This window comes from Microtus pennsylvanicus, chromosome 11 (genome assembly GCF_037038515.1).
Source record: "Microtus pennsylvanicus isolate mMicPen1 chromosome 11, mMicPen1.hap1, whole genome shotgun sequence".
Taxonomy (NCBI): Eukaryota; Metazoa; Chordata; class Mammalia; order Rodentia; family Cricetidae; genus Microtus; species Microtus pennsylvanicus.
This window is the reverse complement of record NC_134589.1, coordinates 63,772,113-63,792,142: the sequence shown is the minus strand read 5'-3', so window position 1 is coordinate 63,792,142 and position 20,030 is coordinate 63,772,113. Positions and strand designations below refer to the sequence as shown.

At 48.6% G+C, this 20,030-nt stretch overlaps 1 protein-coding gene across 2 annotated transcripts in view; it reads left to right on the top strand.

The window, feature by feature from the left end:
* The window catches only part of Galnt10 (polypeptide N-acetylgalactosaminyltransferase 10), a 144,350-nt gene that overhangs the window by 104,726 nt on the left and 19,594 nt on the right, over nucleotides 1–20,030 (top strand). For both annotated transcript variants that reach the window (XM_075992527.1, XM_075992529.1), the window contains exons 5-6: nucleotides 15,237–15,422; nucleotides 19,656–19,839. In XM_075992527.1, coding sequence (XP_075848642.1) covers nucleotides 15,237–15,422; nucleotides 19,656–19,839 — 370 coding nt within the window. The remainder of the gene's footprint in view (nucleotides 1–15,236; nucleotides 15,423–19,655; nucleotides 19,840–20,030) is intronic.

Below are 20,030 nucleotides of genomic sequence, written 5' to 3'. Positions count from 1 at the left end.
GTTCCTGCCCTAGTTCAAATACCCTGTGTGGCTTGGAGCAGTAGTGGTGGTGGTGATGATCGTGGTGGTGGTGCTGTGTGTATGTATGTATGCTTGGGGGTATGCAAACACATGTGTGCACCTGCACATGAAGGCCAGAGGTCAACTCTAGGCATCTTCTTCCTCTATTGCTCTTCACCTTGTTTTTGGAGACAGGGTCTCTCCCTAAACCTGGAGCTCACCATTTTGCCTCAACTGGCTGACCAGGGAACTCGGGGGACCCTCCTCTCTCTCTACCTCTCAGTGCTGGGGATTCTAGATACACACCACCATGGCCAGCTGGGTGCTGGGGATCTGAACTCAAGCCCTCAGACTTATATGAGAAACACCTTGTTGACTAGGTCATCTCCTCGTCCCTAGCATTTTGTTCTTTTTAATTATTTTTAGCTGAGGAGTGGTGCACACATGCCGCAGCATGCATGCGGAGTTCAGAGGACGACATGCGGAATCACTTCTCCTCCCCCTGTGTGAGAACCAGAGATGGAACTCGGGCTGTCAGGCTTGGCAGCGAGCACCTTTACGCCCTCAGCCGTCTTGCCCACCCTTTCCTTTCTTGGTGGGGAGCTGATGGACTGTAGAAAGGCACTTAGAAGTCTCTGGTGTGTGCTCGGCTTTTTCCTTCTGTGAACTGCAGGAACATCCCCCAGGAGGCACTTTTGCCCTTTAGCGAATGAGAGGCTGACAGGCCAACATGTTGCTGCGTTGGAAATTTTCCTTTTCATTTCTCGATAACACTGTGAGTGATCGGCGTGGAAGCCTGCGCCCTACACGAAACATGTGTTACTTCTAGACAACTGTCAAGTGACATGATTTAAAGACAGCCACCGAGAGCCCAGGACTAGATCTGCCCAGGAGCCTGAGTCCCCCGGATAGGCTGAAGCTGGGGAAGGCCTCAGCCGATTGGTGGGGAAGTCACTTTCAGAAAACGGGGCATAATTAACTCCATCAAGGCGGCTTTCTGAGTATTTTTATTCATCGTCTGACTATTAAACAGATTTATGCCCCTGCCCACCTGCTGAAAAGAGACGAAGGCATTTAGCTGAAATTAAAAAATGCAGGCAAGTGATGTGGGAGTGATTTCTTATTAATAAAGAAACTGCCTAGACCCATTTGATAGGCCAACCCTTAGGTAGGCGGAGTAAACAGAATGGAATGCTGGGAGAAAGAAGCTGAGTCGAGGAGTCGCCATGGTTCTCCCACTCCAGACAGACGCAGGTTAAGATCATTCCTGGTAAGCCAGCTTGTGGGCTACACAGGTTAATAGAAATGGGTTAGATCAATATGTAAAAGCTAGCCAATAAGAAACTAAAACTAATGGGTCAGGCAGTGTTTAAAAGAATACAGTTTCCGTGTAATTATTTCGGGTAAAGCTAGCCGTTCAGGCGGCCGGGTGCGGGGATTCAGCCCGCCGCTCCTACTACTACAGAGTGGCGCCCAGACGTGATGGCCTAAATCCACTTAAAAACCTGAGAGGGCTTTAAAAAGGTGAGAGAGAGTTTAACACAGTTCTTTTGTGGCTTGTGGGTGGTGTGCTGCAGAGAGAATTTCCTGACTCAGCATCCGCAACAGGAAAAAAGCTGCAGTTTTAAACCGCCGCTTTCTGGGCTGTGCCGCCATTGCGATCTCTGTCTGGCCGCTGTGGGAGACAGAGCTTTTGAATGGAGCATTTGGAGTAAAGCTCTATGGCTTGGTTGATGGCAATGTGGACTGCTGTGTGCCTGGAACTGTGTGTGGCTCAGGGGCACCAAATGGCTCTGAGGCAGGAGCTGCTCAGCTCCGCCATGCTGAACTGTGCTGGTCCCCGGTAGGAACTACCGTAATTACCATAAAAACAGCGCAGTTAAGGTTTAGACTGGGCAGGAAACAGGCTGTACCTTATTACCGTATTACTTGTACATGGTGCAACTTAAGTTTTTAAGAACTGCTTAACATTTTAAGAAATGCTCCTGGATAGTAAAAAAATGTTACAGATTCACAATAAAACAGATTCAGACATAAAAGACCACACTGTTGGATGAATGTACGTAGGCTTGGGACAGAGAAGAAAAAGAATATAGAGAATAAAGTTAATGGTTTAAAAAAAAAAGGTAAAGTCTTTAAAGAGACAGAATAAAGTAAAGTGATAGAGTAAAAATAAGCCGCGTAAAGATGAAAAATTCACAGAGAGTCTGGATTATGTACATTGTGTTTTCTTTAAAAATTTTGACTGTGAAGGAGCTAAGTACAGAGAGACATTTCATTACATGGGCTGCCAAGCTAAACCAGAATGGATATAAGGGTATTACGATTTCAGAATTTGGGTCTAAGGATATGATGCTTTGGAGAGAGTCTTCTTTTGTTTTCACAGAGGATGAGACTCTATGGATTTCTTCTATTCCAATTTGGTATGATAGACCACGCCCTCCTGAAAGGTTGCTGTAACACCCTCAAAAAATTACTTCGCTCAACTGCCAACTGAGATGACCCTGGCACACAGGTTATACCATGATTAACGACGCCCCCATTCAGCAGGAAGCAGTTTGGAGAGAAAAAACTGCGCCCATGTTCCCAAAATATTGTTTATAAATGTTCTTTTACACTTAAAGGGGGAAATGATATAGGTGTGAATAATTTGCATTGGTATGGATTTTAAGGTCAATTTTGCTATATGTATATGTATTTCTGCTCTTGATTAAGGTATTGTGATTGTGTAGTTCATTTTTAAAAGTATAATGTATAATTAGAAAATATAGGTTGTTGATGGATAATCATAAATAATAGTCAAGTTTGTAGTCATGTTACTTAGATTTTCTAGATATATAGAGATATATTTCAGATAGGCATTCTTCATATCTCTCAAAGGCTACAGAATATGGCATTTAAAATATTTTAATAACTTAGGACTTTTCATGACAATGAGACATGTCTGCTCCTGGCGGCACCAATCTACTTCGAGAGGAAGATGGGCATCGAAGAGGATCCTTATGGAGTTTGATAGCCATTTGGGCAAGAAACTGCTCTTGCCTGGACTGTTGCATAAAATGGACACAGAGAACCCGCAGAGAGAGGACTGCTGAACTTGCCTAAAGGTGAGACGGTCTTTTGGGGTTCATGACTCATGAAAGAGTCTGCGAGACATTCTGCAGGACACAGCAGATAGTGACTGAACTGTCTTTGAAATTGCCTGCTTCATGGAAATGTCTGCTGGATACTATGGGCCTGAAGGCTGAAGATGGATGCCCCAATGGTACAGAGGAACTTTGGGTGACTGTACAGGCAGCGAGATGTCTCTGTCATTTTCTTGTTTACTTAGGTAATATTATATCCTTCTGGAGTCTTTGATGGAGTTGAAGAATGGATAGGTAGTTATAGTTTTCCATTGTTATGATAAAAGATAAAATAGATATAAATATTGTAACTGTGATTCTTGCTTAATAACTGTTTTGCTATATGTAATTTTATTATGTTAAAGTTAAAGCCTTTCTTTTTTGTTTAAACAGAAAAAGGGGAAATGATGTGGGAGTGATTTCTTATTAATAAAGAAACTGCCTAGACCCATTTGATAGGCCAACCCTTAGGTAGGCGGAGTAAACAGAATGGAATGCTGGGAGAAAGAAGCTGAGTCGAGGAGTCGCCATGGTTCTCCCACTCCAGACAGACGCAGGTTAAGATCATTCCTGGTAAGCCAGCTTGTGGGCTACACAGGTTAATAGAAATGGGTTAGATCAATATGTAAAAGCTAGCCAATAAGAAACTAAAACTAATGGGTCAGGCAGTGTTTAAAAGAATACAGTTTCCGTGTAATTATTTCGGGTAAAGCTAGCCGTTCAGGCGGCCGGGTGCGGGGATTCAGCCCGCCGCTCCTACTACTACAGGCAAGGCTGTCTGTCTAGGTGACAGGAATTCTCTCAATAGGTGAGTCATCTTGCAAGGAATAGGGACAAGCAGTTCATTTGTGTGGAGTGAGAGCTTCCCAGCCCTGGAAGCTGGCTGGAGGATGCCACGGCTTGAGGAAAGAGCATAATTTACTCTTCAAACCACCAGAGGCATGTTCAGGCCACAGACCTGCGCTTATGACACGTGGGGTCATTTGTAATGTGGTGGCAAAGTAGATGTTTAGGGAAGTTATCCACATGTCCAGCCATGCCGTCTCAGGCCAGTATAAAGTTCAGGTTAGCCTGTGCCGTGCACCAGCAGGCACCTCGCTGAAGGAGGGATGGTGTTGCATTCCTGAGGCGCAGTTGTGTTTGTTACCCCTGTTGGACTGAGACAGAAGCACCTCAAAGGAGAAAGGGCTTGTTCTAACTGCTGGTTTGAGGGTAGGGTCTGTCATGGCAGGGAAGTCCTGGAGGCAGAAGCTAGAGCGGCTGCTCACTTGGACCCACTGTCAAGAAGCAGGGAGTTGTGTATGCTGGTGCTCAATTCACTTGGTCCTTTTTATTCGGTCCAGGCCCCCAGGCACGGATTGGTGCCACACACATTTAGGGTGGGTCCTCCCACCTCAGTTAGCCTAGTCTAGAAATGCCCTCATAGAGTGGCCTAGAGTTTGTCTCCTGGGCAGTTGTAGGGCTTGTCAAATTGGCAGGCAGTTTCAACCATCACAACCACTCATAAACTGAGTCAGTGCCAGGCCCACCCCGAGTCTGTTCCCTTAGATGCCGGCTATGGCTAGCTTTCTTGGAGTGGGGTCTTCCAGGAGCCCTAGGATGAGCTGGGACTCAGTAGGTTCACATTGGAATCAGCTGTCCCCGTGCCCACTAGCTTCTGCTCAAGGACCCACTTCCTGTTAACCCTGGAGCCTAAGACTAATGGATGAACCCAGTGGCTCTCGGATCCTAAAAGATCACGGAGAAGTTGAGGTTGGACCAAGCCCTTGATAGAAAAGGCCACAGAAAGGCTTGTCATTGCTGACTCCAGGGCAACCACCAGCAACCTCTGGATACCCCCCACTCCCGCACCGTACCACAAGGGGTTGTCTGCTGGCCCCTCTTTCTTCTCCCCTCATCTCTGGATTTCCCTCCAGAAACAAAAAGTACAATTTCACCCCAAGGTCTCTTCTTATTCCCTGAGCCCATTGCCCTCCACAACCCCTTCCGCACCCAGGCAAGGTTCTTGCTGAGGAGACTCAGTGGCTGGAACGGCCTCCACCTTGTGTCTTCCTCCTTGACTCATCTATAAGTTCGTGTATTTCAGGGATGCGCTGTATGTATTGGCTTGACTCCACCAGAGGTTAGGTTGTTTGTGCGTGTGTGTACGCGTGCGTGCATGCGTGCGTGCGTGCGTGCGTGCGTGTGTGTGTGTGTGTGTGTGTGTGTGTGTGTGTGTGTAATGGAAGGGCTGGGAGCATGGCTCAGTAAAGTGTTTACCATGCAAACATGAGGACCTGGGTTTAATCCCTAGAACCCATGTTAAAAAAAAAAAAAAAAGACATGGTGGCGTACACCTGTGATCCCAGCACTGGGGAAGCAGAGCTCGGCAGGTCACTTGGGAGTGAGAGACCCTGTCTATGGGAAACAAGGTAGATGGCTCCTGAGGAACAACACCTGCACACAGACAGACAGACAGACACACACACACACACACACACACACACACACCATTCACTGATTAAGGTATATGCTAGACTGTGGCAGTTACAAAGACAGTGGTTCCTCTGTAGCCTTGGGAGCTGGGCTCTCGGAGCCCAGTGGATACCAAATTCTGTAGATGTTCAAGTCCCTGATACAAGATGGCGTAGCATTTACATGGCATTTGCATATACCCTCCCCCACCTCCAGTAAATCATCTCTTGCAGTGTTGGAGGCTAGAGAGATGGGCTTAGTGGATAAAGCTACTAGCTCACCAGAGTTTAATCCCCAGGACTTACATGGTGGGAGGAGAAAACTGGCTCCTGCAAGTTGTCCTCTGACCTACACACATGTGCCATAGCATACACACACATGCACACACACACATACACACACACATGCACACACGCACGCACACCTAAATGTAATTTTTAATTACCCCTACATGGTTTATCATACATAGCACAACGGATACCGCGTGAGTAGTGATGAGGCCTCAGTGTAATGTTACCCTGTGTTTGACTTTCTCCTTTCTCATTTAGGGGACAATGACAAAGAAAAGGGGGCTCTGTGACATGATCAGTCCAGGTGCAGTTGGTTTTTCTCGTGTTTTCCACACACAGTTGAACAAGATTCTGTTACCCGTGGATATAGGGCACTAACTATCCAGATGCTTGGCCTCATCCCTTTCCTGCCGTCCTAACCCCAAACATTTACACGAGGAAACTTGTTATTTTGTTATTTCTCTGTAATGCCACAGTTGGAAATTTTTGAAAAGTGGTCATCATAAGCCGATTATGTGATTTATAAATTTTAAGACTTGTAGAAGACAGCATGTGAACCAGCTGTTACATAAAGAGACACGGAGCCGTAATTAAAAGGAGGGTCCAGCCAGATGCTCTGCTGGCCTTTGACAAAAAGCAAAGAGCTTCTGCCCGCTTCCCACAGAACTGTGGTGGTCTTGATGTTTTCCAACCTCCAAGGCAAGAGGCCTGTTGATGTAAAACAACATCCTCCCCATGCATGTGTGCTTTCCCGGTGGCAGCCTCTGTGGTAAAAGGAAAAATCTGGCATGCCCTCTGGAGTCTTTGGAGAAGGAAGAGGGCCACTGGCATGTTGGAGACCTGGAGTCTATAGAAGTGTTTAGATGAATGGCCTGCTGAGGTGAGCAGGTGCGGACAGCCCTATCTAGAATTGACAGTGGACACCTGCGTTCTCATAAACTCAGCATCATAGCAATTAGGGGTAGCACCTGCCCCAGGTATGGATGGAAGACTGTTCCCTCTGGATCAAGTGTCTTTTATCACTGATGGTTCTGGAATGTGCCCCAGGCTAAGGTTCTCAAGAGAGTAGGAGGGGGCTGGAGAGATGGCTCAGTGGTTAAGAGCACTGCCTGCTCTTCCAAAGGTCCTGAGTTCAATTCCCGGCAACCACATGGTGGCTCACAACCATCTGTAAAGAGGTATGGTGCCCTCTTCTGGTCTGCAGATATGCATACAGACAGAATATTGTATACATAATAAATAAATAAATAAATAAATATTTAAAAAAAAGAGAGAGAGAGTAGGAGTGGAGTTTGCAGGGTCTTCAAACCCAGCTGACTGATGGAACTGGAATGCAGAGGAGAGCGTGGGGAAAGTACATTCCAGTGTGTCCATTTCCAATATCATTTCTGTGTTTGTATGTGCACCCACATGTATCTGCATGTGTACATTTGTTAGGGTGTATGTGTGTGTGTGTGTGTGCATGTGTGTAGACCAGAAGTCAGCCTTGGGTGTCACTCCTTGGGCACCAGCCACCTTGTGTTTTGAGACAGGGTCTCTTGCTGTTCTGGAGCTGACCCGTAGGCTAAGCTGACGAGTCAGAAAGCTTCGGGGAACCTCCTTTCTCTCCCCTCCCAGCTCTGGTATTAGAAGCCCCTGCCACCATGGCCGGCTTTCTTGAATAGATCCTGGGGATTGAACTCGGGTCTTTGGGCTTGCAAGGTGTACACCTCACAGACTGAGGCATCTGCCATCTCCCCCTCCCCAAGGATTGTTTTGACTAATCTTAACAGAGTTCTTCAGCATCACCCTTGCTAAGCCACAGGTGGCTCCCCATTTTCAGCCATGCAAGCAAAGGCTGGGTTTACAATGCTGAACATGCTGAGTGCCACTACATTTAGATTTTAATGGACAGACGTGGGCCTCTGTAGGTGGACTTTTCTTTCCCACCCGCCGGTACTCACATAGCAGACAAGGAGACTCCATATTAATTGTAAATGCTTGGCCAATAGCTCAGGCTTATTACTAACTAGCTCTTACAACTTAACCCATTTTTATTAATCTACATTCTGCCACATGGTGTTGTCTCTCTTTCATCTTGCACTTCTCATATTCATTCTGAATCTCACTGGCAACTCTTCTGACTCCGCCCTTCTTTTTCCCAGTTTTCTTAGTCTGGTTTGCCCACTTAACCTTATCCTGCCCAACTATTGGTCAGTCAGTGTCTTTACTAAACCAATCATAGTGTAATTTGCCTAGTGTAAAGGAATATTCCATAGGCCTCTGGTCAATGCAGAACTCTGTTGCTTCTCTCTGAAATCCGTCTGCATCCTCTCCATTGGTGGGTCATTTACCTTTCCCACACAGCAAATGATGCTCCCATGGACCATCAGAGCAAGTGACAAGCAAGCGAAAGCCCTGGGCCACCCAAGCTTGAGACTGGGCAACTGGAAACTGATACCCATCAAGCAGGGTGGATGAGCAACTGAGGGATGGAGAAGCAGTTCAGTCACATGGTTAATGATGCCTGGTACCTACCTGATTCCTGGCCATCCACTCCAGCTGGCTGAATGCAGCTTCATACAGAACTTTACTGACCTTCAGTTTCCCCGTATGGGGTACATGAGGGTCGGTGACCATCTTCTGGAGTCTTGGGAATGAAATGACCTGAGTATATAGCAACATATCACACAGGGTTTTAGCACACAGCAAACATAGCTGAGCAGTGGTGGCACACTCCTATAATCCCAGCACCCAGGAGGCAAAAGCAGGCAGATATCTTTTAAGTTCGAGGCCAGCCTAGTCTACAGAGTGAGCTTCAGAGCAGCCAAGGCTACACGGAGAAACCCCATCTCAGGAAGAAAAAAAAAAAAGAAGGTTCCCTGCTTCTAAAAATGCTTCCTTTGATGAGAAATACCTTCATATCAAAATAGGATGGAGAAGGACGGCTTCAGGTACCACAGGCCCTCCTTTTTTCCAAAGTGATCACTGATGCCTCAGAGTACTCGAAGTTGACAAGAAGATACCTCTGTCTCTAAAGATGCGCTCCGACTCAGGACACCAGAGAATTCCAGCAGAGCCAGGATGTCATGAGACCCAGAACGTCCACGGGTACATGAAAGGAAGTATGCTATGGCTGCTGTGGATGGCGTGAAGACCAGCTAGAGAGTGCTTGTCTTCCATCTCTGCATCCACCAAAGCAAGGGACACAGAGCCTCTTCATTCCTGGTGTGTTTCTGCTTGGTGGCAACAGGCACTTAGCATGTTGATTGTGTTAGCATGTTGATTGGACCAGGAAGTTTCTTGATGTCCTATGGACACTCCGGAAGAAGTCACAGAGAATTCAGCAGTGGCACGCAGAAGCCAGTGGCTTGATGCTGGGCACAAGGTCATGTGATGAGCGGAGAGTCCACACAGCCTAGCTCACCAAGCTTGTGGGTCAGAGATCTAAGCCAAAGGGTGTGGGAGATGAGTTCCAGGGTAGTGCCATCAGCTGACTCGGGCACCCACTCTGGTCACAGAGGTAGAAAAAGGCTTCTAGGGCTGGGGATGGGCTCAGCGGGTGGGGTGTTTGCCAATCTAGCCAATCAGCGAGCTCCAGATTTTGTGGGCGACTCTAAGTTAAAAATAAAGTGGAGAGTGAGAAAAGATGCCCAGTTTCCACCGCTGACCAGAGGCAAATAACAATGGGCACACACACAGTTATTCGAATTTGTTTTTTAAAATATAGTAAGTAAGGAGTTAGCAAGGTGGCTCAGCATGCAGAGATACCCGCCACCATGCCTGACAACCTGTATGCAATCACTAGGACCTGAATGGTGGAAGGAGGGAGTCTACACCCCAGATTGCCCTTGGAGCTCTTCCTGCGCACCATAATGTGTTCTCCCTACCCTGCATGCACGAGTAAATGAGTAAATGTTATAATAATAATAATAATAGACAAAAACAGTGGGTAAAGGCATTTGCCACAAAACCTGACAACCTGAGTTTGATCCCTGGGACCCACATAGGGAAAGGAAAGTACAAACTACCAAAGTTCCTTCACTGACCTCCATATTGGCATGCACACCTACACGTAAATAAATGTAATAAAAAAGTTAGTAAAATTTGGAACTAAAAAAAAAACCTCTAGGGAGACATGGAGGAATGGTAAGCAGACAGACTATCTCTAGAAGCCCACACACGTGGTTGAGGGTGTTGTCTTTGTGCCCCCAGCCCTGGCTTCCTTCTTGCTCGCTGTCCTTGGCAGCCATGACAGAGAACAACACGTCCAGGTCTGCCTCCACCATCCCCTACCGTTCTCCTTATGACCGGCTTCTCTCTCACGGACCGCCAGCCACCGACTTCAAACCCACCCTCACCCAGGGTTGGCTGCACCTGAACTGAGTTGATCTGCAGAGACTATGTTTCCAACAGTGCCACAGCCACCGGAATCAGGAGCTGGGACTTGGGTGTATCATGAGCAGCCTTCTGAGCTCAGCTCTCCGTGAGACCCATCAGTAGGATCCAAGAGCAAGGGGCTAGCAAGATGGCTTAGCATGGCACCTGACAAACTGTGCAATCGCTGGAACCCAGATGATGGAAGGAGAAAACCTTTCACCTTCCAAAATGAGAGAGAGAAGAGGGGGTGGCCTTGAGTTCCCTGCATGTAGGCCTCACCAGCTGAGAAACGTGGAATGAGACCTTTCTCCCCCATGGGCCTCAGTTTCCTCTCCTCTGACACAAGAACCAATGGCATCTATCCAGCGCGCCTAATGTGGGTATTGAAAGGGAATACAAGGAGACAATTCAACCTCTCCTAGAGTGATATGGAGTCCAGGGTCATGTGACCACCCTGCAGGGAGAAGATGGAGATTGTGATGCTGGAAGTCAAGTGTCCTTCGTGAATTCCCTAGCCTTTGCACACAAGACTGACTCCATAAGCTTCAGGCAGGACAGGGAGGAAATAAACGCGACCACACCCTTCACTGGAAACCAGCGTTGCGTGCTCAGTCCTTCCACATAGTAGGGGGCAGTGGAGATGGCACTCTATACATCCGTGGACACACACAGCGAGCCTCAGGCAGAGGGACAGGTGTGGACCGTGGAAGGCGTTTTATGACACTGGAAGGGATCCTGTGGCCTGACCTGGGAGATGGCCCTGCTGTGTTTACCTACTGTGTAAATCTGGTAAAGTCATTAACTTCTCCAGCCCTCTGACTCCTTAATAAAAGGGGATAGAACTGAGTGACGGGTATGCGGAATCCGGTGAGAGATGAGATCGGTCTATAGACATGGTGTCCTAATTTGTAATTCTCTGTTGAGCAAATTACATCTGTTAGCATCTTCTCCTATAAGCAGGAACACTCGATACTTTTGTGTTGTGGGTGTCTGAGGTAATGTGTGTGAAGTGAGGAGACCTGTGTGTGAGCCAGGCTCAGCAGGTGTTCCCTGTAATTGTCACCATGGTGACCATCCTCGTCCTCATTTGCAGTTCCTTTTAGCTCCAAATCCTGTGACCTTCTGAGACTGGTAAAATAAGGCAGCGGTGCTTTGAGTAAACACACCTTCTCATAAGGACAGGAGGCCAGTAATTGCCCCTAAATAATCGCTCCAACTTTTACCACAAGCTGTCGAAAGGCCCTAATTGGCCAATCAGTAACAACTACAGCCATCTGCATTAGGGTGATTTAGCCACGGGGCTCTGTGCACGTGAAGACCTCGATGATTACATGGCTGAGGTGATATTTCTCCCTCCACGGGAGCACTGGTGTGAGGCACCCGCCCGCGATCTCACTCACAAGTTAACGACCCACTGGTTGCATGCAGCCCAAAAGCAACACGGCGCAGAGACTTGCATATTTTCTCTCTCTCTCTCTCTCTCTCTCTCTCTCTCTCTCTCTCTCTCTCTCTCTCTTTTATTTTTTTGGAGAGGCTGTTCCCACAAGAACAACCACCCGCCAGAGCTTGGCCATGCCTCTCGCTGTGCTGGCGCCTCACTGCCTGAGCGCCAACCAGACCAGGAGTGCCTATGGGCTCAGCCTTGCTCTGTATGTAAACATAATCTGTCCCCAGTATATTTTTCAGTTGCTCCGCCTTCACGATGCCAGGCAACACAACCTGAAACATCCTCCATCCTAAAGAGATTTCTGGAGTCTTAAGTCTCTGTGACCCACAGCCGCTCCTCAGAGAGGTTGGAAATGGTACCTGGGATGACCTTCATGGTTCCACAGGATCCCAGCAGGTGGATGTGTCCGGGTCCAACCTCAACGGGTTCATACATTTCAGGGTGGGGTGTGTGGATTAGAAGTGTTAGGCAGAAGAAACAGAGGTATGAAAGAGATATACAGAGACACAGAATAGTGTTGGAAGGGCAGCTCAGGGAGTCCTTAATCTGCCCAGGTTTATTTTTCATATGCCGTATATATCCCAATCCGAAAGGGAGGAAGAAGGTAAAAGACTGCTTTGCTATGATACAAAAAGCAAACAGAGTAATTACCTCTTCAGTACCTGAAACCTCAAGTAGCTATACCCTGAGTTAAGTATTCTGTTGTTTAGGCAGGACACACAGCAGTCACTCCTTGGGCCAAGCATCCTGCATGCAGCCACACCCTGGATCAAACCTGTCGTAACCTTGGAGGAGCAGGAATAGGCTTGGACTCTCTGACCTTCGATCAAGGTGGAACGAATCCACATCCATCCCCATCCATGGCCTCCCACGTGGACGTCCCTTTCACCAGTGCCCTCTCCCCTCTTCTGTATGTCAAGTGCAGGGTCCCAGATCACCTGTTCTGTCAAACCTGACCTCCAGTTCACTGCCGGGGAGGAAAAACTAAAACAGAAGCCAGGCTTGACTCTATTTTTACTTGCCGTTGTTTTTGTTTATTTGCTGTTAATTTTAAACGGTACCAATTGCGCGTTTATGGATTAATATCAAGTTTTCTTTAAAAGCAAGTACAGGGGCTGTGGAGATGGCTCAGAGGGTAAAAGTGATTGCCACAAAGTCTGACAACCTGAGTTGGATTCCTGGGACCATGTGGTAGAAAGGGAAAACAGATTCCCACCAGTTGTTCTCTGACTTTGACACGTGGCATCCTTGTGCCTCATACGTGTGCATACACAATGCATACATACGCACTGAACAATATGGGCATAAGGATCCCCCACCTCCATCCCCCAAGACTCGGGTTACAAACATACACAGCATGTTTGGTTTTTTTATTATTTATTTATTTATTTATTTTGGTTTTTCGAGACAGGGTTTCTCTGTAGCTTTGGTGCCTGTCCCGGAACTGGCTCTTGTAGACCAGGCTGGCCTCAAACTCCCAGAGATCCGCCTGCCTCTGCCTCCCAAGTGCTGGGATTAAAGGCGTGCGCCACCACCGCCCGGCATGTTTGTTTTTGTTTTTCCACGAGTGCTAGGGATTCGAACTCAGGCCCTCAATTTTGCACAGCAAGTACTCTTACCCACTGAGCCATCTCTGCGACCCTCATGCTGTGTTAATTACTACAACTGTATAGTAAGTTCAGTCAGCAAAGAGATCAAGAAACATGAGTCTTTCAACATTTTCTTTTCTAAAAGACCTCCACTATTCTAGGTCCTTTGTTGCTATATATATATATATCTCGAGACAGAGTTTTGCTGTGTAACAGTCCTGGCTGTCCTGGAACTCGCTTTGTAGACTAGGCTGGCCTTGAACTCACAGAGATCCACCTGCCTCTGCTTCCCATATGCTGGGTTGAAAGGCGTGTGCCACCACCGCCTGGCTCACCATATAAATTCTAAGAGCAGTTTGTTCACTTTCCTGAGTAAAGGGGAGCATCAACCATCACTAACTGTGGCATAAGCTACAGGGTTTTTTCATTTTTTGTTTTTGGACATTTTTTTAAAGCCATCCTAGATTTTCATAAAATCCCAAGCCCTAATAAACATCAAGCGGGACTTACAGGAAGTCTGGGACTTACAAGTATGAATGTTTGCTAATGTATATTTATGCACCATGTGCATGCAGTGCCCTTGGAGGCCAGAAGAGGGCACTGGTTCCCTTGGTACAGGTTTGGATCCTCTGCAAGAGCAGGAAGTGTTCTTAACCACCAAGCCATCTCTCCAAACACTTTTTATTACATTCTTTAAAATATTATCTTGTGTCTACAGCCACAGCACCTTGAACTCACCTAGCCGCATCTAATCTTGGAAGCTAGTCAGGGTCAGGAGTGGCTAGTACCTGGATGGGAGACTGCCTGGGAATATCAGATGCTGTAGGCTTTAAAAGGAGTAACTTATTTTACGTGTGCCTGCGGAGAGGGGAAGGGCAGCACACACGTGCCACAGGGTGGGTGTGGCTCTCAGGGGACAGCGTGAGGGAGTGAACTTCCTTCCACTGCAAGTGTCCCAGGGATTGAACTCAGGTATTCAGGCTTACCAGAGAAGTCATCTTACTGGCCTGAAAGAAAATCTCCAATACTTCTTCAGGACAGCTTTTCCAGGCTTAGGGCAAATAACCATCCATGGTAGAGTAAACAAACAAGAAAAGCTGCCATGTACAGTACAGGCTGTCTGCTTTGGTTTGGGGGTGGTGAACCGAAATGTCATCAACACAGAGTGTGTGTGTGTGTGTGTGTGTGTGTGTGTGTGTGTGTTCGTGATGCCACCCACATCCACGGTCGGTCCTTCCTTCATTTAAACTTCTCTGGTGTGTGTGTATGTGTGTGTGTGTGTGTGTGTGTGTGTGTGTGTGTGTGTGTGTGTGTTCGTGATGTCACCCACATCCACGGTCGGTCGTCCTTCCTTCATTTAAACTTCTCTGGAAGCGCCCTCACAGACACGCCCAGAGCTGTGTCTCCTAGGTGATGCTGAATCTAACCAGCACACCCTCTCTCTTGTTTACAGGGGGCCCCCAGGCTCCATAGCTCCCCCCATGTCTCTCCTCACCTTGTTTCTGCCCAGAACTTAAGCTGAAGTATCTTCCCAGGTTGCATGGCCCTCCCTGAGCCAATCACAAGAGATGGAGCGCCATGATTTGCTAGGCCTTAGCCACATGCTGCTCCCACTTACTGGGGGGGAGGGGCAGTCAGCCTGCCCAAGTTGGATGGACGTAAGAGGAGGGTCAGTCTCCTCAGGAAACAACAGTCTTTCTATCAGGAAATGAGGGAATAGACACTAGACAGGCATAAGCAGATGCCTGTGTTCCCCACCCCCACCTTTGCCTGTGGAGTCTCTCTGTTTTCCAATCCTGGTGCATCGCTGAACCTCTGTGAGCCTCAGTTTCCCTGTTTAGATATTGGCTCTGCCCTTCTTGACTCTATCTGAGGCCCACAAGGCAGTAAACTAGGAATCAATGTCCAAACTGTGTTGGGGGGTGGAGTGATCCCCACACGACCACTCTGACCCACCTCTGTCTCCTCACAGAGCACCTGAAGAAGCCACTGGAGGACTACATGGCCCTTTTCCCCAGCGTGAGGATTCTCCGGACCAAGAAACGGGAAGGCCTGATAAGGACCCGGATGCTGGGGGCTTCAGCCGCCACTGGAGACGTCATCACGTTCTTAGACTCACACTGTGAAGCCAACGTCAATTGGCTCCCCCCTTTGCTCGGTAAGGAGTGGAGCGACCTGGAGTGGGTGTGGCCAACCACCCCACGGTGACACTAGGACTTCTGATAGCACCCAGCAGAGCCCCGGGCCCCAGAAGGGGCTCAGAAGTTCAGGCCTGTCCCCTTGTTTCACTGAGCAGGAAAGTGTTAAACGTCACTCAGATGGCCTGAGGTCTGTCGGAGAGCAAGCCAGAGCTTTGTACCATGGAGAGCCAAGTTACAGAGCCTGGGGGATGTAGCTCAGTTGGTAGAGCACTTGCTTAGCCTGCATGAGTCTCTAGGTTTGATCCCCGGTATCGCCCAGCATAAATGAAGAATGATGACACACGCCTGTCACCCTCACACTTGGGAGGCAGAGGCAGAGGGATCACAAGTTCAAAGTCAACTTCACCTAAATACTAAGTCTAAGGCCAGACTGGACTTCATGAGACCCTGCCTTAAACCAAAGAACCAAATTGTGGTGGGGGGGGTGTCTTTATGTCAAATGAAAGTAGTTATTGCTTAGCACCAATGCTGTGAGCCAGGCAGGTTCCAAAAAAGATCACCAGGCCTCACAGTGGTGCACAGGATTGAACTGGTCTTGTCTACAGCCAAAGAAACTAAAGTTGAGATGCTCAGTGACTTGGTTGTCCCCTGGGGCCACTAATGTCCAAGTCACCATGTATCAGGCATCAGAGTCTGTTCTTTTGCACACTCCACACTGCTTCCCGGGTTCCTTTCCTCTCAGATGCCCAGGAGGGAGGCTCGATCCAGGAGCCTTACACTGGACTTATAGTAGAGGAAGACCAGAACCTTCCACCGGACTCTGTGGGCAGAGCCTGGGCAGGAGGGACTCATAGTGGAGGAAGACCAGGCTGGAACTTAAGGAGTTCCGCCCAGATGGAGACACTAAGCAGGTACTGCCAGGCAGACACCTAAGTCAGGTGTCCTCTCAGGACTGAGAGACATAGCAAGGCGGGGCCAGGGCAAGTTGTGAGGTCACCACCCTCAAGAGAAAGAGAACTCAAAAGCACAGCGTAGGCTGTCCATCTCAGAGGTCAAATAAATGAGCAACATAATTCCCCAAAAGACCCATGATGCCCCAGCCAGACACTGCACCCCAGACAGGGTCACTGTGGTGGCTGGAGGAGACCTCAGAAGTTGTATTTTCGGGCATCTGCCAAGTGCTACCAGGTCTAGCAACCACAGCAACAAATGCCACCATGTGGGTGAGGGCCGAAAGCCAGCCTCATACAACCCCACAGGACAACCCAGCCGTCTTTGGTTTTGCTTTTGTTTTCCTGAGCACAACACTGAGAACTTCCTGGATCGGGCACTCCTGACGATTGCGCCCAGGATCTCACTGGACTGAGAGAAAGACCAGAATTTCTGGTAAACTGCGTATTTAATTAAACCAGGCAATGGCCTGCATCTCCCTTTCATTACCAAAGGAGAGAATGGAAAGGCGTGGGCCTCAACAGCCGGCACATTAGCAGTCCCGGGGGAGCAGCTGTGCGCAGAGTCCTCTCGTGAGAATGAAGCGGTGGACCACTGGGTTGAGCTTGTCCAAATAGCCCTTAACTCTGTTCCTATGGAAATGGGTGAGAGCTATTTGCATCCTCGGCAGGAGGAGGACACATCCCTCTCACTCTTCCTTTCTCCCCCTCACGTAGAGACACAAAAACCTGCGTGCGGATCCCAGCTTGGCTTTTTGTCTGTAAATCCATTAACACCTCCTAGCGTGGCCAGCTCTGCCCTCATTAGTGATCGGACATTATGGAGCCCGAGGACTCAGCCTGCTGGGAAAGCTACCCGAGTCATCCTCTCCTTATTCTTCGTCACTGTCATCGTCCTCGAGGCTTTGAGAGTCCCTCTGAGTTTAGGCCAAGTCTGTACTTGGATTTGACTTACACAGTCCAGCAGGCAGGCTCAGCATTCTTACCTGCATTTTGCATATGGCAAAATGGACAGAGAAACTCAGACTCATAATGGCTGCTGTGAGTGGCTTGCAGTATCCATCATGGTCATGGAAAATGGGGAATACCAGCATCTCAGTCTTCAGAGACCCTTGGTGCTCTTTCATCCTCCTGTGCTCAACAAAGAAACCAAAACTCTGAGGCCTCAGCCAGTCAGGTCCAAAACTGCACTATGAAGGAAGGGGTGCCATTGGGATGTGAACCTGGGTGTTCAGTTCCCAGACAAGTGCAGCGACACAGGCCACTGCCATATAGCGGGGCCAACTGTCAGCTGACCTTGGTATCCGCGATCGATGGAAGTGAAATCACCTCAGAGCTATTAAATAACTAGACAGGGGCCCTTCTCTAGATCTTTCCCTCAAGGCTCCTAAGCATCCTGAAGACACACTCCCACCCAAGGGAGCTTGTCCACAAGCAGATCAAAGCCACGTACCGGGGATTCTGACTCAGTGGGTAAGGAGAACAACGGAGGGGTAACATTCACCCCAAGTGCATCATTCACCCCAAGTGCACCTAGCGTTGGTTATGCTACTGTTCATTTGGGGAGACATGCTGCAAGTAGCATTTCTGTAACTCTGTATATGTGTATGCCTGTGTTAGAGTGTGTGTGTGTGTGTGTGTGTGTGTGTGTTGAGGCTTGTGCATGCTAGGCAAATGCTCTACCGCTAGGGTACATCTCCAGCCTCTGCAACCGTTTAAACCATGTGTCCCAGATGGAAGTGCAGTGGCCACCTCAACCTGCACACATTGTGGGACTAAACCATGCTTCCTGACATCATTTTGCCTGTAACAGAATCTGCTGTCTCGTGAAGTGAGGTTAATGGTCGCTGTTCTCCAGGCTTGCATGCATGTGTGCATGTACACACGCATGCATGTGTACATACACACACACACACAGACACAATTTCACCACTCACCTTCCCGCCTGAAAGTCATGCCTCCAGGGTAGAGAACAGGCACAAATGCTGTTTGCTGTTTTGTGAGAGCTGCCCTGTGGCTTGATGAAATGTGGGCCCTTCTCTTCTCTAGCCCTCTAGGGCCCACATCGCAACACTTGAACATGACCCATGAACCTTGACCCTGAGCAGCAAGCTCCCCAGCACAGCCTATCTGTGCAGTGGTCCCCTCAAAGCAGACAGAGCTCCCTGTAGGAACAACATAGGGTAGATCAGACCAGCACTGAATCCTGTTGAAAGATTGGACAGAGCGAATCAGTCAGCTCCTCCCAGGTTGGAAAGGGACCCTGACATGGACTGGGTCAAGGCCCCGTTTGCTGTCTTGAACCACTAAGCCTGTAGCATTCCATACGGTGGCACGCTCTACCTGCATACCTTCGGACTTGGGAACCCAGAACTTCCAAGGGATGTCCACTCCCTCTTGCATAGCTTGGGCTGTTTAAAAACTCAGACGAGGGGGCTGGAGAGATGGCTCAGAGGTTAAGAGCGTTGCCTGCTCTTCCAAAGGTCTGAGTTCAATTCCCAGCAACCACATGGTGGCTCACAACCATCTGTAATGGGGTCTGGTGCCCTCTTCTGGCCTGCAGGCATGCACACTGACAGAATATTATATACATAATAAATAAATAAATATTTTAAAAAAAAAAACTCAGACCGAACTCTCACTGCTGATCACAGCCATGGTACCCATGAGCAGATGGGATCAGACATTAGGGAACCTGGCTGCTTTTAGCCAGGAGTCACAATCAGGGTTTTTGCAATAAGGGGCGTGGCAAAGCCAGAATAGGGATCCTCACAGAAGAAGAACATGTCAACAGCAGAGCCACACACTCATAGCCACATGGTTTAACATTTTCAAATACTGTGTTATTCAAGCATTTACTAACCCCCAAGGCAGACCCTCCCACCCCACCTCACAGGGGTTGGAGACGTTGTCTGAGGCCTCCTGTGGTGCTGAGTCTGAAAGAAAGTCATAGTCCTTCTCACAGAAGCCTGCAGACTCCAGACACATACCTGTGATCCCAGCACTTGGGAGGAGAAGGACGTCAAGGCCAGCCTTGGCCACATAGTGAATTGAAGTAGGGTCAAGAGAATCATTCCCAAGGTCATCCTTACCTCCATAGTGAGTTCCAGGCCAGCCTGGGCTACATGAGACCTTGTTTAGGAAAAGAAAAACACACAAACAACCCTGCAGTGTTCTCTGTGGTCCCTGAGCAGCTGTTCAGGACGGTCATCCCAGGAACTGTTCGGAGTAAGCGCCCCATAGAGCAGGAGCTGCCCTCCACGGCCGCACCCACTAACAGGCTTCTCTCCACCACCTCAGACCGCATTGCTCGGAACCGAAAGACTATCGTGTGCCCAATGATTGACGTCATCGACCACGACGACTTCCGGTACGAGACACAGGCCGGGGACGCCATGCGGGGTGCCTTCGACTGGGAGATGTATTACAAACGAATCCCCATCCCTCCAGAGCTGCAGAAGGCCGACCCCAGTGACCCATTTGAGTAAGTACTTTTGCCGTAGGCTCATACTGGCGGTGACCCAGGGCCCCTCCCGACACACCGGGAATCTTTATTTATCCTCATGTCCCGTGCAGAGAGTCAGAACTAGGCACCGATTATCTAACCACTAAAACCATCTAATTCTCTCACACCTTGGCTATCCCACACAGCCACCCCCTCTCTTTGCCAAGCAT